The sequence below is a fragment of the Carassius carassius genome, chromosome 32 (genome assembly GCF_963082965.1).
Source record: "Carassius carassius chromosome 32, fCarCar2.1, whole genome shotgun sequence".
Taxonomy (NCBI): domain Eukaryota; kingdom Metazoa; phylum Chordata; class Actinopteri; order Cypriniformes; family Cyprinidae; genus Carassius; species Carassius carassius.
Window position 1 is genome coordinate 3,052,366 of NC_081786.1, and position 15,817 is coordinate 3,068,182.

Sequence of the window (15,817 nt, forward strand, 5' to 3'; positions counted from 1 at the left end):
GCACGAAAGCTCATGGACAGAGAGCAGCGGTGAAGAGTGAAAGTAACTCCTCTGTCTGAGAGTTTGAAAAACCCGGCCAACAGAAAACGTATTCAGAACATTGGCTAACGTTCTCTCAAAGTTCTGAACAAACGTTCTTCCAGTAAAAGAAAAAATAAATAAATAAATAAATATATAAAATAAATAAATAAAAAAAAAAAAAAAAAAAAAAAAAAAAAAAAATATATATATATATATATATATATATATATATATATAAATGCTCTTTATGTATAATTCGTGAAACGTTTTTTTAACTTACATTTTTTTAAATGTAACCAGTTTCAGAATTTTCAGAGAACATACAGTATAAAAGTAACGTTTCAATAATGTTTGCAAAATTATAAAGAACGTTATGAAATTATTGTTTCCTTAACTGGACGTTTCAAACAACTTCAGCAAAGTATTATTAATTTATTTATAAAATTATAATATAAATTATAATAATAATTTAATAATAATCATAAATCATATGAAAAATAGTCATCAAAATTTCCAAAAAAATTATTTAAAATATTTTTAGATTTACAGTTTTGAAATGTCAGCTAAAGTACTTTAAAGTACAAATGTTTATTATACATGTTAAAGTAAAACCGATAACCCTCATTTGTAGCCATATTGTAAGACTATTTAGAGATTTCTTAACTATCCTAAGTCATAGATTAAACTAGACAGCAGTTTAAAGTAATGAACATAATTAGGAGAACAGATGATATGAAGATTTAAACCAAGAATGAAATTTGTGGATGCAGTGGTGTGGATTACTTGTGGATTATTGTGATGTTATTATCAGCTGTTTGGACTCTCATTCTGACGGCACCCATTCACTGCAGAGGATCCATTGGTGAGCAAGTGATGTAAAGCTAAATTTCTCAAAATCGGTTCCGATGAACAAACAAATGATCTAACCATCACCTATCTTAGGCCTGAAGGTGAGTAAATTTGGGGTGAACTATTCATTTATGGAACCCCTTTTTATAACATTAATTTCTAAGAGTGTGGTTGTGTTTTTCTCTTTAAGGCAGTATCACTGGGATGGTTGGAGGCCGCTGTTCAGTCTGTTCTGTCGCGGCATCTTTTTCCCTTGTGTAAATAGCATCGTAAGCTCCTTCCTTCCATTCATCAATCCATTCATAAGTCCACCCACATGAATAAGGAAGCAGGACTTGCTGCAGGACTTGTCATGGCTTTCTGGATTGGCATTAATGGCTTTTTGTTCCAGATGCCCAGTTCTGTACATGTTCTTCCACTTAACTCTACTAACATCGTACCAGCTGCCTCTGAGAACATCACAGCCGTGCCTGCCGTCATAGATACTGCCATGTGACTTGTAGATCAGTACTAGCATGCACTGTATAGTATATGCTTAGGGAAATAATTAAATGCTTATCCTCATCTTCCAGCAAACCTGTAGGGCTGAATGGGTTATATTCTCTGTACAGCTCCTCCTGAGTCAAAGTCAAAGTCACCTTTATTAAATAGCGCTTTAAACAAAAAAAATTGCTTCAAAGCAACTGAACAACATTCATTAGGAAAACAGTGTCAATAATGCAAAAATGATAGTTAAAGGCAGTTCATCATTGAATTCAGTGATGTCATCTCTGTTCAGTTAAATAGTGTCTGTGCATTTATTTGCAATCATGTCAACAATATCGCTGTAGATGAAGTGACCCCAACTAAGCAAGCCAGAGGCTGAGCACATGGTAAGATGGTCCTATGGCTTTACAATAAAATGCATTGCTGCTTTGGCTGATTTTATTGTAGTAAACCTGCTTCTAACAGCTCTAAATTAATGGAACCGTAAAGGAGGATGCTGGAACAGAGGAAGAGTGCTAGTGTCACATCCAGTGTTTCACGTGGAGCATATAGAAATAAAAATAAGAACGGGTTATCATGCACGCTGAGTATTATAAATATGATGTATGCTGATGATGTCAGTAATGCTAATTACAGAGATGTGTTCCTGTAATTATTTCACCAAGGTGTGCATTTTTGTAATAGACTGTATGCTTCTGTAACATTTGTATTGTTTTGTATGAGTAGCTGCTGTACATAAAACCAAAGAAAACTATATTTACATGTGCTAAAAGTTTAACGTCTGATGTAAAGGACAAATCCAAATGACAAAGAGAATGTTCAGCAAATCAATTTTAGTAAAAGCAGGTGTGCATCATGTGTTAATGCTGTTGTGGCCCTTGTGGGTGAATCTCACAAGTTTGGCTCATATTTCACCCCAGAATAAAAACAGGGACATTTAACTTTTGCAATTAAATGTTATTAAAATAAGAATAAACAACACTATCAAAATAATACTTTTCTGTTTTTGCAGAATTGTAATGGGAATTGTGGAAAGAAAATGTGTATAAAAATAATGATACTATGCAAACAATCTAAGGAATGTTTGGGTGATGCATGACCTTGGACATGCATGATCTTCACATGTTTCATTAAATTAAGATGCAAAATTAATATGCATTTAAATTGAAACACACATGTGCATATGCATACATGTATTTATGTTAATATTCTATATAATATAAATAAAAAAATAAGTGATGTATACATAAGATATATACTTATTTTTATTTATTTATATTATATATGCATTAATATATAGCCAACCTTTGTTTTGGTTATGCCCACATATGTCCAGCAGATGTCACTAATGCGCAAAACACACTTAGGCCCTAAATGTCCACAATACTTCAATTCTAAAATGAAAGCATACCAAATAAAACATTTGTGGTTCCTGTGGTGCTACACAAGTGCAACATCTAGACCCATTTTCAAGAGAAATGGTTCGAAGTAAAAATATCAGGCTAATGCTGTGCTTTATTAAAGCAGTTTGGGTGAGATGATTTCAGGGTCAGGTGCTCAGCTGAGATGTCATAAATGCAACTTTATAAACAGACAAATGTCATGCTGACATTTCAGAGTGCTATTACTTGGCTAAATGTCAGTTCTTTAACTGAGATATGGTGAGTCAACCGTACAAAGACAGATGAATGGCATTAAAGTGTAGCCAGTGGGAACTTTTTGCTAAATGAAGCTTTCAGCAGAACTTTCTGATCCAATAAGGGCACCTATTTATAAATCCATAGAGAGCAGAAAATGATACTGACTTGAGTAGGGGCTCTTTTAACTTACAGCAACCAGAGATGAGAGCCTTTACAGTTCAACCTCAATGATTCTGATTAAAATGCAATTCCAAAAATGTTTAAAGTGTGCTCCATTATGTATTGTAACTACAATGATACATTTTTTACAATGTAGTCACAGCAGATGATATACTGTGATGTAACAGTATACAGTGTGCCATTCATTCAGATTAGATTTTATTGCATTTCGTTACTCTCTGATAGATTTGCTTTGTAAAATAGATGTTTGCTGTGATGATGCTATGTTTGCATGAGCATATTCTAAGCAATCCACACTCGCTTAATCTTCTTAATTTAAATTTGTTTTAATTTTGCAACAGAGCAAGCAACAATTAGATGTTTCGGCATCAAGCCTTCTTCAGTGAATTATAGTGTCATTTCCTACAAGAGTTCATAAAATAGAAATGAAGTCCAAAGATCACCCAGTGAAAAGTCACATAACAGGTGTCAGTGATCACGAACTTAATTAACCAATCATGTAAATAAATGGGCATGGACATTTTAACATGTAAAGATAGCCTAGAGCAGGTAATTAAACAGTTAATGTAAATCGCTTTACTAGAATGTTCATCACTGAATTGATTAGGTTTTGTTAACGATGAGTAGGCAGCACAATAGGGAAAAACACGTTTATAAATGTTTTAATCTTGTCAGTATGAATATCAGATTTTTATTGCCAATATTATTAGATCTTTTGAAAATAAAAAATAAAATAATTACCTAAAGAAGGTTCAGTTGAAAGAATATTCCAATATTTTGTTATAATTTCCTTGATCTGTTAAGAGTGTTCGCTAAAAGTCAGCACACATTTAACTAAAAAAAAAAAAAAAAACATTAGTTTTTTATATTAGCTTTATGTAATAATTGTTGCCTATCTAACACTTTGCCGACTGAAGCCAAGTGTGTTGATATCCACGAGCTTCGAACTGTATGCGAGATTGTTCCTCAAAACTTCCTTCCGAATTCTTTTCTTCCACAGATTCAACATATTCGATTAAAAAATTTACTCAGCGGCAAATCCTTTTTAACGATAGAGCATGAAAACTATCCGCAGCAAGAGTTATGTTTCTATCTTTTTATTTCCGGAAGACCTTTACAATTTAAACTTCGAAAAAATGGATAGTGTTTTGGTAATAGTAGTCTATACGAAGTTAATAATTTTACATATTTTGAAAAAAAAGGATTTTTTATCAAAGGAAGTTTTTATCAAAAACAAACAATCATCTCAATGATAAATTAGACAGGTTTTTCAGAATTATTGGAATTTATTTAGAAAAGTAGACTAATAGATTCTAAACCATGAGGACTTGAACCTTCTTGTTTTCTTTAAGTAAAAATTAAAACGTTAACCCTTTATTGTTTGATATGATACGGACTAATGAACGGCTCTTTGATTTATGCTGATGGTTTGATGTCCATTTCTTATTTTTATTTCTCGTAGATTATTTCTGAATGGATTATTTGTGTTGTTTGCTTTCCTTCTGTGTCCATTTTATAATATTTTTATGTGTAGAGTGTTTTGGAATGATCTTTGTTTGTTTGTCCTGAAATTGCTTGATTGATTGGTTAATTAAGTTCATGATCACTAACACCTGTTCTGTGACTTTTCACCGGGTGATCTTTGGACTTCATTTCTTTTTTATGAACGCTTGTAAGAAATGTCACTGTATGATTCACTGAAGAAGGCTTGATGTTCAAACATCTGAGTGTTGTTTGCTCTTGCAAATTAAAGTGATTAAGAAGATTAAGCAGAACCCTTACTGGAATATGATGTGCTGATTGATCTACGCACCCAAGAAGTTCAGCGTAGTGAACTATTATTTTTATTTTATTTTTTTATGTTTGCATTATCAAGCTTACAGGAAATTCATCTTTGAAATAGCCTAGAAGAAGAAATAAAAAGCAAAGTCTTGTGCTGTTAAAATGAGGGAAGTCGTGGCCTGGTGGTTAGAGAATCGGACTCCCAATCGAAGGGTTGTGGGTTCGAGTCCCGGGCCGGCAGGAATTGTGGGTGGGGGGAGTGCATGTACAGTTCTCTCACCACCTTCAATACCACGACTTAGGTGCCCTTGAGCAAGGCATCGAACCCCCAACTGCTCCCTGGGTGCCGCAGCATAAATGGCTGCCCACTGCTCTGGGTGTGTGTTCACTGCTCTGTGTGTGTGCACTTCGGATGGGTTAAGTGTGCACTTCGGATGGGTTAAATGCAGAGCACAAGTTCTGAGTATGGGTCACCATACTTGGCTGAATGTCACTTCACTTCATTTTTCACAAATGAGTTTGTTTCTTCATAATGACAGATTTGGAGAAATGCAGCATTCCATCATTTTCAATCCAATGCAGAGAATGGGTGCCATCAGAACAAAAGTCCAAACAGCTGATAAAAACATCACAATATTCCAGAGGAAATCCACATGTCTTCAGTCCATCAGTTAACGTCATGTGAAGGGAAAAGTTGCATGTTTGTAATCCATCAAGACATTTTTAACATCAATATAAATCGAATATATAATAACATGTCCTTTGTGGATTATTGTGATGTTTTTGTCAGCTGTTTGGACTCTAATTCTGACGGCACACATTCACTGCAGAGAATTCATTGGTGAGCAAGTGATGCAATGCTACATTTATCTAAACATCTGTTCCCGAAGAATTTTAATCAGAAAAGTGAGATTGATGGTTTCTTGGCTAACCTCAAACTAGTTCTTAAGACAAGAGTCTTAACATAATGCCAGAAAACCATTAACAGATTGTTCAGTTGTTGAAATGAACTAATCTACATGGGGACTCAAAGGGGTGTGGCATATACTGTAATATAGGCTACAATATTAAGTAGTATACAGAAATGAGAATAAATTATCACAGAAAAGCAAAAGTCAGTAGTTATCATTCCATAAAAATTAGGCCATGCAAAGTAAAATGCAAATAGAGTAGTGCTATTTTGAGTATTTTTGTTACTAGCGACTGTAGGTACTTTTTTTTTATTCAGTGTAAATGAATGAGCCTGCTGTTGACAGGATCTGCTTCCTTGAGGCTTGGTTCCCCAAACGCAGGATTTTACTGATAGTCAAACTAGCATCTGGGGGATGGTCATTCTTGAACATTCTGTGCTGTTCAATGCAGTTTTTTTAATATATATACCATAACTTTGTACACAATGTTTCTTTCGATCAACAAAAAAAGCGTTTGATCTTAAGCTTCCGCTTTAAATCTTGAAATATGTTTTGTATATACACAAATAGCACTTACATACAGAATGTTTTTCTATTGTACTCATTTGTAAGTTGCTTTGGATAAAAGTGTCTAAACGTGAATGTAAATGTATGGAAATTGAAATGAGCTGGATATGTTTTGATAAATAGTCAAAACATAATCCCCTCTGGTTTCACAGACGAGGCTTAAGCCTAGTCCTAGACTAAAATGAAAGTCTGAGCTGTTTCAACTGAAAGAAACTTCTACTGACTGATCATAAAACATGTCAGAGCCTTTGTTTGGTCTTAAGATGCACAGAAGTAATGATTGAATAATATATAACATTCATTTCCTCAACTGTGCACTGTAGCCAAAGAACTGAAGCAAACAAAACCTTTCATAAAGTTTGACGAGTTCAGAGCAGATAAGGTTTATAACATGAACATGTGGAGCACATGTTGCTTGTAAGCAAAATAAATGCAAATGAAGAAGGCAGTATTGGAGACACAAGATAAGCAGAGTCATTTGTGGGTTTTATAATACAGGAATATGTCTTCAGTAAATACATATTTACATTCTAACAAATCAGATGACGCAAATGACCAAAACGTCTACAATGGTGGTGTTTGCAGCTGAAAAAACACCACAATGCTGATCTCTTGTTCGGGGGGGGGGGGGGGGTTGTGTGTTTTCTTATTGTCTTGTGTGACAAAAAGTCCAGCACCCTATCTAAGTTTGACTAAATGTGCATCTTTGGAATTTTCTTCACCTGTTTTATGGTGAAAATGGTGCATCTGGTTACTTAAAATAATCTGGTTACTTAACTATCTACAAGACCTTGAGGACAGATTTAAGGATACATACACATTGAATTTTTACCTCTATGTTATACATGCTGCTTCTTTACAATCATTCGTGAGATTTATTAGAAGTTTTTTTTTTCTGAACCCAGTGTGCTGTATTTATGAAAATACAAACAAACAAACAAAAAAAGAATAACAACAACCTAACTATGGTGTTCTTTTTATGAAACATCAAAAATTCTTTTGATGTATGGACTTCAGCTAGAAAGAATATATATTTTTAAGTGGAACTGTTGTATCCTGTACAGTAGGCTATATTTTAAGTCATGTGACTGAAATAATGCAAATCAGGATGGTTATTGGAAATATTCTTTGAGCAGGTTATCATTCCATTTTCTCACATGGTCTGTAAAGCCGCTTGCAGCTTTTTATGAAAGTGATCACAGCAATAAAATTGCATCCTGAATCCACTGCTGACAGGACTGGGAAGGAAGAGAGGTATGTTGACGTTTAATGGATTCTAGCTAGTGTTCTTCATATAAGCTTTTATTATCCCTTTGGGGAAGTTTTGTTTCAGTGAGTTTCCACGAGTGTAAAAACTTTTTTTAGGCTTCTTTGATGAGTAGAAACTTTAATAAATTGCATTTATTTGACATCTTCTGTAACATTATACATATCTTTAACATCATTTTTTAAATGGAAATTGAAAAGAAATTTATAGTTTTATTCAGCAAGAAACAATAAACTGATGCTTACCCTAAACTTTTGAATGGTACTCTATGACCATTTCCATAAAAATATGAAGCACACTTTAAAAAAAAAGCCTAAAAGTTTAAGGCATCCAGCTTCAGGAGATTTCTGTTTTCTCAACTTGTTGTTGCATAAATTGAACACAAGGAGTTAAGAAAACTCACAAATGTCCTGAAGTTGGCTGCCTTAAACTTTTAGGTTTTCTTAACTTTTGAACTTTTACAGTGCAGCACATCAGCTTTACATGACAGGAATACATTACTTATTCAAATATATTCAAATAGAAAACAGTTATAAAATATTTTACAATGTTAATGTTTTTACTGTATTTCTGACCAAATAAATGCAGCATTGGTCACAATACCGGAAAATAAAAACCTTTTTCCAGTATTGTATATAAATTAATGTAGTTGTGTTTTCAGTGGGTGAGTGGGGGGCTGAAGCGTGAATCCGTATTCAGAAAAGCAAGGAAAACAATTAACGTTTACATTACTGTACGCAAAATTTTGCTTACATAAAGTTAGTATGAGAGATGACTGAGGACGATGGCAAATTATTTGCAGATTCTATGCACCACTGACAAAACAAAAAATTGAATGTAAAATGTGTGGAAATACTGCTGGTCAAGTATAAACAGCATAGTGTGATCACGAATCTCGAAAGTGAAGCTAAAAAGCAGTTTCAATGCATAACAGCGACTCCTTTATATAGTCCTACAGTGATTAACAATTACCCACAAAACAAAATCAAGACTTTGGAAAAGAGCAGACCTCTTTAAATGTTTGTATTCATTTCTTGTGTCTAATGTCTCTTTAAAATGAATCAAATTAAAAAATTGAAATTGTATTATTGATGTCACTGATGGAAAGCATATGCACATATTCATATAAATGACTGCGCTCTGTTCCATCCACCAGAAATTGATGGCACAAAAATGAAATTGTCTAGAGTCATCATTCTCCTTTTTCTGGGAGAGTTTTTTAAGGTGGGATAATATGTAATTATTATAAAAGTTATTCAGTTATATATATAAACAGTATGTATATATACAGTTATGCATATATACAGAATTTATTACATTTAGCATTAACTCTTTAACGCTTTTCTTTGATAGGTTGCTGTGGCAGGTATAGGTTGCTCATTATCAATGTATGGAATAAAAAATATGTATTTTTCCATTAATTGTCTGCATGTTAGACTGAATACTGTCACAATGCTACATTTCAGATAGTTCCACACAGGTGTACTGGTTAGAGCTTGAAATCGAGTCATCGGTGTATGACAACATCACTAATTATCTGAAAACACTGCCAATAATATACATAACTGATGCATCTGTAACAGACATCACCATCACAACAGGTAAACAAACATATAATGCTTGAATTTACACTTCAACATATCTCACACTTTAAAAAATACAATAAAGTAATGTAAAATAAAATAAAATTTGAAAAATGTGTCATTTTCTGCCAGTACAAAATGTGTAAATTTGATGGACTTTCCTTTAACCCAAAACATCACACAACGCAAAGTGTAATTCAAAAATCCTTCATGTTAACACCCTATTTTTAGAGTACAAAGAATGCAAATAAAATATAAATTGTGGCTTCCCTGTTGAGCATTAGAAAGTTTAAGAATAAATGCGCTTGCTTAAAAGATATTTACACAAAAAAAAAGAAAAGAAAAATCCAAAATGACAAAACATTATTTTAATAGTTAAAAATGACACATTGATTCCCAATTAAAATAAATTTCCCAAGAATACAAACTGCTTTGAAGATTTTATTGAAGGAAGGATTTGGAAGGTTTCAATTGTAGTTAAAAAGAGCAAATGTTTCTAAATCAGTTTGTTAGTTTTTAATTTTTATTTTTAGTTAAATTCACCCCATGTTTACCTGATATTTAGGAAAGCTAATACAGTTTATTTATAAGGTATGATAATTGATCAAATATATGATGGGAACATGAAAATGTACTGCATAAGGGAACTGACCCATGGGTTTAAGAAAAATAGAAATTATGGGCAGTTGCTACATCTCTGAGTAATCTTTAATTGATTGTCCAAAAAAAAAAAAAACATATAATGTGTTTGTTTGCAGATTGCAAACTGGATGAGATGTATAAAGATTGTTCATGCATGGTGAACTACACATACAGTGAGGAAATGTGCAAAACATATGGCTGCTGCAATGACACCTGCAGGCAGAAAGTTAATGACATTGCTGTGTGTTTGCCTAAATCAAGAGGTAGAGTATTGTTTGATATGGGCACAGGATTTCTTGAGAAAAAATAAATAAATGAATACATAAATATATAAATACTGGTCATTAAATGCTACAATTCGTATTCTTTCCAGTAAGCATCAATGGATTTACTACATTTGCAAACGAGTCTTGCATACTTTTATGTGACCCGAGCAAACAAAATACTAAAGAGTACCAGGATAACAACGAGAAAATAATCAAAATGGTATGTACTGCTGAAAATCAGTGCAAAAAAAAAAAATTCCTAAAGTCATTTTTAAAGTAAATTGATAAATATTTGCATACTAACCAAAGAGACTCTTTGACGCATATTCCATTGTCTCCAGAGACAGACGGATGCCAACAACAACATTGTTTTTATTATATTTTTTCAATATGGTGTTTGATGTTTAACATTTTATGTTGTTTAATTAATTCATTATATTCTATCTAGCTATTATTTGAACAAATACAAATTTTATGTCAGCATTAGTTTTTGCCTCCTGTGGGCAAAAAGGAAATTACAGTATATGAACTGTAAAATATACAGGCACCGTATTGTCAAGTGCAATGCTTAAAAACTGTCACTGTATTGTTGGTTTTTATTAACTTTATCAACTCCAGTAATATTTGCACTGTTTGTATATACCTAACCGGTATATTTCAATTTCTTTTAGCTTGCAGAAAAATACAGCACATTGAAAAATTTTGATTCTCTGATTATCAACAGTTACAGGTAATCATGATAACAAGAACCTCTGGCAGCTACCGTTTACTGTTCTATCTACACACATAAAAATTGCATGAAATGTAGTAACGTTTCCCATTTGATTTAAAGGAGTGGCAGTGTGATCGTAAATTATACGGTGCAGGTAATGGGCTCAGTTACGCTTAATCAGTTGGAGAACGTTACCAACAGTCTGCCTGCTTCTGATCTGAAAACAACAGGTAACTTAGTCATTCATTCATTGGGTGAACTATTCCTTTAACTTTTATTATTAGTAGTATTATTATTTACAATGCTTATAATGGTTTGCTATAAAGAGAGGTTTATTGCACAATCACACCTTGTTATTATTTCCAAAGGCTTCGTCGTTATTGAAGGTCCTCATGATCCGATTGATATCGACTCCTCGGTAAATATAATTTGTCGTCCGAAAGAAGTGATGGGAGAGGTAAGGTGGTACTTAATAGATGAGTGGAATAAAAAAAAAACTGAGATCACAACAGGACAAGAGGCAGACTTTAAATACAACTTTTTGGAGGACATTGTTCAGCTAAATCATATTTCAGGCAGCTGGAAAGGTAAGTTTCTGCATGCATACACAATTAGGATAACTGCATGACTGAATCTGAATCAAATAACTGAATCTATCTATCTATCTATCTATCTTAAGGATCAATTCAGTGCGTGTATGCAAAAGGGTCCATACAACACACAGCAAGTACAGTGTTGGACATAGCACTTCTGCCAGAAATACAGGCTAAGAGCACTCCCCAGTTTTCTGATTGTAGAAATAACCAATTCAAAAAGGCTACCATTGAATGTAAAATTTCAAAAAGTACAGAAAATTACACGGTTACTTGGAATACTGCTCTTAGTTTCACAGAAATAGGACCAGGTGAGCATCTCATTACCACTTTTGCTCTCTCAATGCAATCAGCCAGCGTAACCAATGTGATTGAAAGATAAATATTTATTTATTTATAATTTTTTACATTGTGATAAACGATTTTCATATCCCTGCATTTTCTAGAAATCCAGGACAATGTTTTAACTTACAAAGCAGAGGCGATCATAAATTGTGAATCGTATAATATAAATAGGAATGAGACACTGAATGTTGCATGCATATTCACCAACAAAAGAGCCAAGTACAACCAAAATAAAACCCAAAAAGTGGAGATCCCAGCCATTCTTTGTAAGTTTTGCTGTTGTTTACCTCTTTGTCTCTTTGAAAAATTGTGGAAGACACTCTGGGTGATCTATTTCATGTGGAAATGTGGCCCCATATGATAAAGTCATTATTCACTGCCAGTCTTCCTCTCTGTTGAAGCTCTTAATTGGAAAGCAAAAACACAGACTACAAAATGACTTTTGAGAGCTGCAGTGGAAGATGAACAATGAATGATTGTATTTTATGATTTGGAATGACATTTGTGGTGCATTTTTCTTTTTAAAAATGTTAATTTGTGATGAAAAAAAAAGCCATTCAGGTTTGGAATGGGATGATAGTGAGTAAAGGGGGAGAGTGAAGTAAAGTTTTTGGATGTGGGCGAATAGCTGAATAACTTTATTCCTTCCAAACTGATGAGTATTAGACTTAATAAACACTAGTAAATATTTTTTTATTGGAATTATAAAAACACAAATGATGAGAAAAACAAATCAATAGTACTGTATATTATTCTGTAATACAGCCAGTTCAAAATTCTGCGAAGGAGATGGTGTGTGGCCCATTACAAAAAACAACTATACAGCCATTTTACCCTGTGAGAACTCTGCTGTTGGTTCACAAATGAAACTGTGCAATGAAGGATGGAAAGAAGAATTCTCTACTTGTGTGAATTTGGAACTAAACAGCATTAAAAAGGATATAGAGGTATCATTCTTTTGTATTCATTTACTGATGTTATTGCTGGACAGATTTAAACGTAGCACTAAATTCTTTTAACTTTTTTTAATTGTTTTGCTGTCATAATAACAGATATTAAATAAAGGCATTGGCCTTATTAAGAATGATGCAGACGGACTTTTCGTTCGAATAAAGGATTCAACCACTGTGGAGACATTCAACTCATATGCAAATATTAACGCATCTGTGGGTATTTTTGAAGCCTTGAACAAAGTGTCTAAACAGCAGTCGAATCAATGGAATGATACTGTCATGCCTGTACGTATGTTTTCTCTTCCGTTTCTTTGTGACATTGTGTGTTGACCCTCTTATAAACATCTTTAAAATCTTCAGTGATATTGGGTTCGGGAACAGGGTTGTTGTTTTTTTGTTTGTTTTTTTTTTTAGCTCTATTGCAATAGTTTGATGAGTGGTTGTTATAAAAACATGAAAAAATTTACTCCAAGTAATAATCAGTGTTTAATCGCATTTCACTTTACATTGCAGAACTTTGTCAGTGCTATAAGCAACGCTTTGAATAAAACAGATTCCTGGAACAATCCTGAAACTAAAAACACTTATTTATCTGTAACGTATCTACAGACTATTGAGAACATTATACGCAACTCAAATCTGACTATGAGTCAGCCTCAAAAATCAAATAATGTTAAACTGGAAGTCTGTAATAAGACCGGAGACGCACATTGCAGCAACTTTAATGCCAGCATCAGCACAGACAATAGGGTCGTTGTCGTTGCATTCCGGAACCTTCACGAAATTTTACCCAAGTATGAAACAAGGCCCTTAGAGACCACCATCTTGTCAGTCACCACTGTAAACAATAAGACCAATCCTATCTCTGTCCAGATGATGTTCGATCATGGTGAAGACAGACTTCGGAATCATGAAATGTATTGTCTTTTCTGGGATGAACATAACAATACTTGGTCTAAAGATGGTTGTACGTGGGGTGGAGCGGAAAATCAAAAGTTGTGCACATGTACACACAACTCTGCCTTCACCATAATGATGTCCAAGAATGCAGAAACCCTTCCGTATATGAAGGAACTGACCTACGCTGGCTTAGGGGTATCCATCGTCTCACTTGTTCTGTGTTTAATCATTGAGTTTTTGGTGTGGGATACAGTTGTAAAGTCAGACATCTCCAATTTTCGGCACGTGGCCTTAGTCAACATCTCTTTCTGCTTGCTGATGGCACACTGTGGATTTTTAGCAACGTCTGATCCAACAGTAATCCACTCAAACTGGTGCTCCATCCTCACAGTATTCAAACACTTTTTTTTCCTTGCCGTCTTCTTCTGGATGCTGTGCTTAAGTGTCGTGCTTCTTCACCAAATGATATTTGTCTTTGACCAGCTGAGGAAAAAGGTTTTTTTGGTATTGTCTATCACTGTTGGTTACGTATGCCCTTTAATATGTGTGGCAACAACCTTCATTACATTTGAGAACGGTCAAGAAGATAAATACTATTCCAAAGAGACTTGCTGGCTCATATATCGGGGTGTGCTGAAGGGCTCTCTCTTTTCCTTTGTAATTCCTGCCTTAACTATCGTGATGGTAAACCTTTTCACACTGGTTGTGGTGATCATGAAGATAGTAACTCCTACTGTGTCGGATTCAAAGGCGCGGGACAACAAGGACGTTGCCAAGGGTATGATTAAGACAATAGTTTTCCTAAGCCCTGTCCTTGGAATAACTTGGCTCCTCGGGATTTTAGTGCTGTACCTTGATCTTACACAAAAACCTTTTGCCCAAATTGTGAGCTACGCATTTACATTATTCAATTCGCTGCAGGTAAGGATCAAGCATCAAACACTTTATCTGTTTATATACTCGTTCGTTCATTTACATTCAAATATTTTCCTGCAGGGCTTTTTGATACTGCTGACAAACTGCTTGGTAGAGAAAAAGGTACCTATGCCTACAACACATGCCCTCTGTATGACTGATGAAGGAATTTAGACTGAAAATTAGCATTTATTTGCATCAGCTGATTATTACTGATCACATTTGTAAGGTTTTAGTTTGTAGAAACTTTACAGTCAAGCCCATTATAATCATATTTAATTTTCCCCAAAGGTTCGTGATGCACTTCAGAAGCGTTTCCAATCCAAGGTTAGTATGTACGAGAGAAATACATGCTTTTATAGATTCGAAATGCATTACGAACACATGCAATAACACAGCTCGTGTTCCCACGTTTTCTTATATCAGCAATCAGTGAATGCTAAAAGTGAAAGCTCGGGCAAAGCGACATCTTCAGTTATGATGAAATAAAGATTGGACAGATTAAAAGTAAGTTCCATTTGTGCTCTATAGAATATTTTATTAAGTGTCTACGTGTTTTGTTCTAATGTTGTTTTTATTCCAAATCCGCATGTGAATCATTTAGTCTGTGCCTTCTAAGAGCACTGGAAGAGAAGACATGAGACTCGAGGGAAAATTCAATTCTGTCACATTGAACAGCTCTAAAACATATTTTTTCTAGAAAACTGTACAATATCTGGTGATATTCTAGCTCAGAGGATAACAATATATGTGAACCTGGAGCACAAAACCAGTCAGGTATATGTATAGCAATAGCCAAAAATACATAGTATGTTTCAAAATTATCGATTTTTCTTTTATGACAAAAATTGTTAGAATGTTAAGTAAAGATCATGTCCCATGAAGATATATTATACATTTCCTACCATAAATATATCAAAACTTAATTTTTGATAAAGAATAAGCATTGCTAAGAACTTCATTTGGACATCTTTAAAGGAAATTATCTCATTTTTGCACTCTCAGATTCCAGATTCCACAACATTTTCAAATAGTTGTATCTCGGCTAAATATTGTCCAATCCTAACAATCCATAATCAACGGAAAGCTTATTTATTCAAATGATGTATAAATCTCAGTTTTGAAAAACTGACACTTGAGACTGGTTTTGTGGTCACATATAGATATAGTCATGTTAGTCATATTATGGTTTTGTTTTAGATTTC

The 15,817-nt window shown here is 33.9% G+C and overlaps 1 protein-coding gene and 1 long non-coding RNA gene across 2 annotated transcripts; both read left to right on the forward strand.

The window, feature by feature from the left end:
* Positions 1-13: 13 nt before the first annotated feature.
* LOC132112406 (uncharacterized) lies at positions 14-1,824 on the forward strand. Its single transcript, XR_009424944.1, has 4 exons — positions 14-142; positions 833-971; positions 1,061-1,503; positions 1,748-1,824. It is a non-coding gene; the product is annotated as an uncharacterized LOC132112406 (long non-coding RNA).
* Positions 1,825-9,083: 7,259 nt separating this feature from the next.
* Positions 9,084-15,272, forward strand: LOC132113152 (adhesion G protein-coupled receptor F4-like). The gene is made up of 15 exons (XM_059520971.1): positions 9,084-9,304; positions 10,045-10,191; positions 10,302-10,414; positions 10,866-10,924; positions 11,027-11,136; positions 11,275-11,493; positions 11,586-11,810; positions 11,946-12,110; positions 12,610-12,791; positions 12,897-13,082; positions 13,311-14,618; positions 14,694-14,735; positions 14,904-14,939; positions 15,039-15,119; positions 15,217-15,272. The coding sequence occupies exons 2-14, from the start codon at positions 10,062-10,064 to the stop codon at positions 15,099-15,101; spliced, it is 2,838 nt and encodes a 945-aa protein (XP_059376954.1). The 5' UTR covers positions 9,084-9,304; positions 10,045-10,061; the 3' UTR covers positions 15,102-15,119; positions 15,217-15,272.
* The last annotated feature ends 545 nt before the right edge of the window (positions 15,273-15,817 follow it).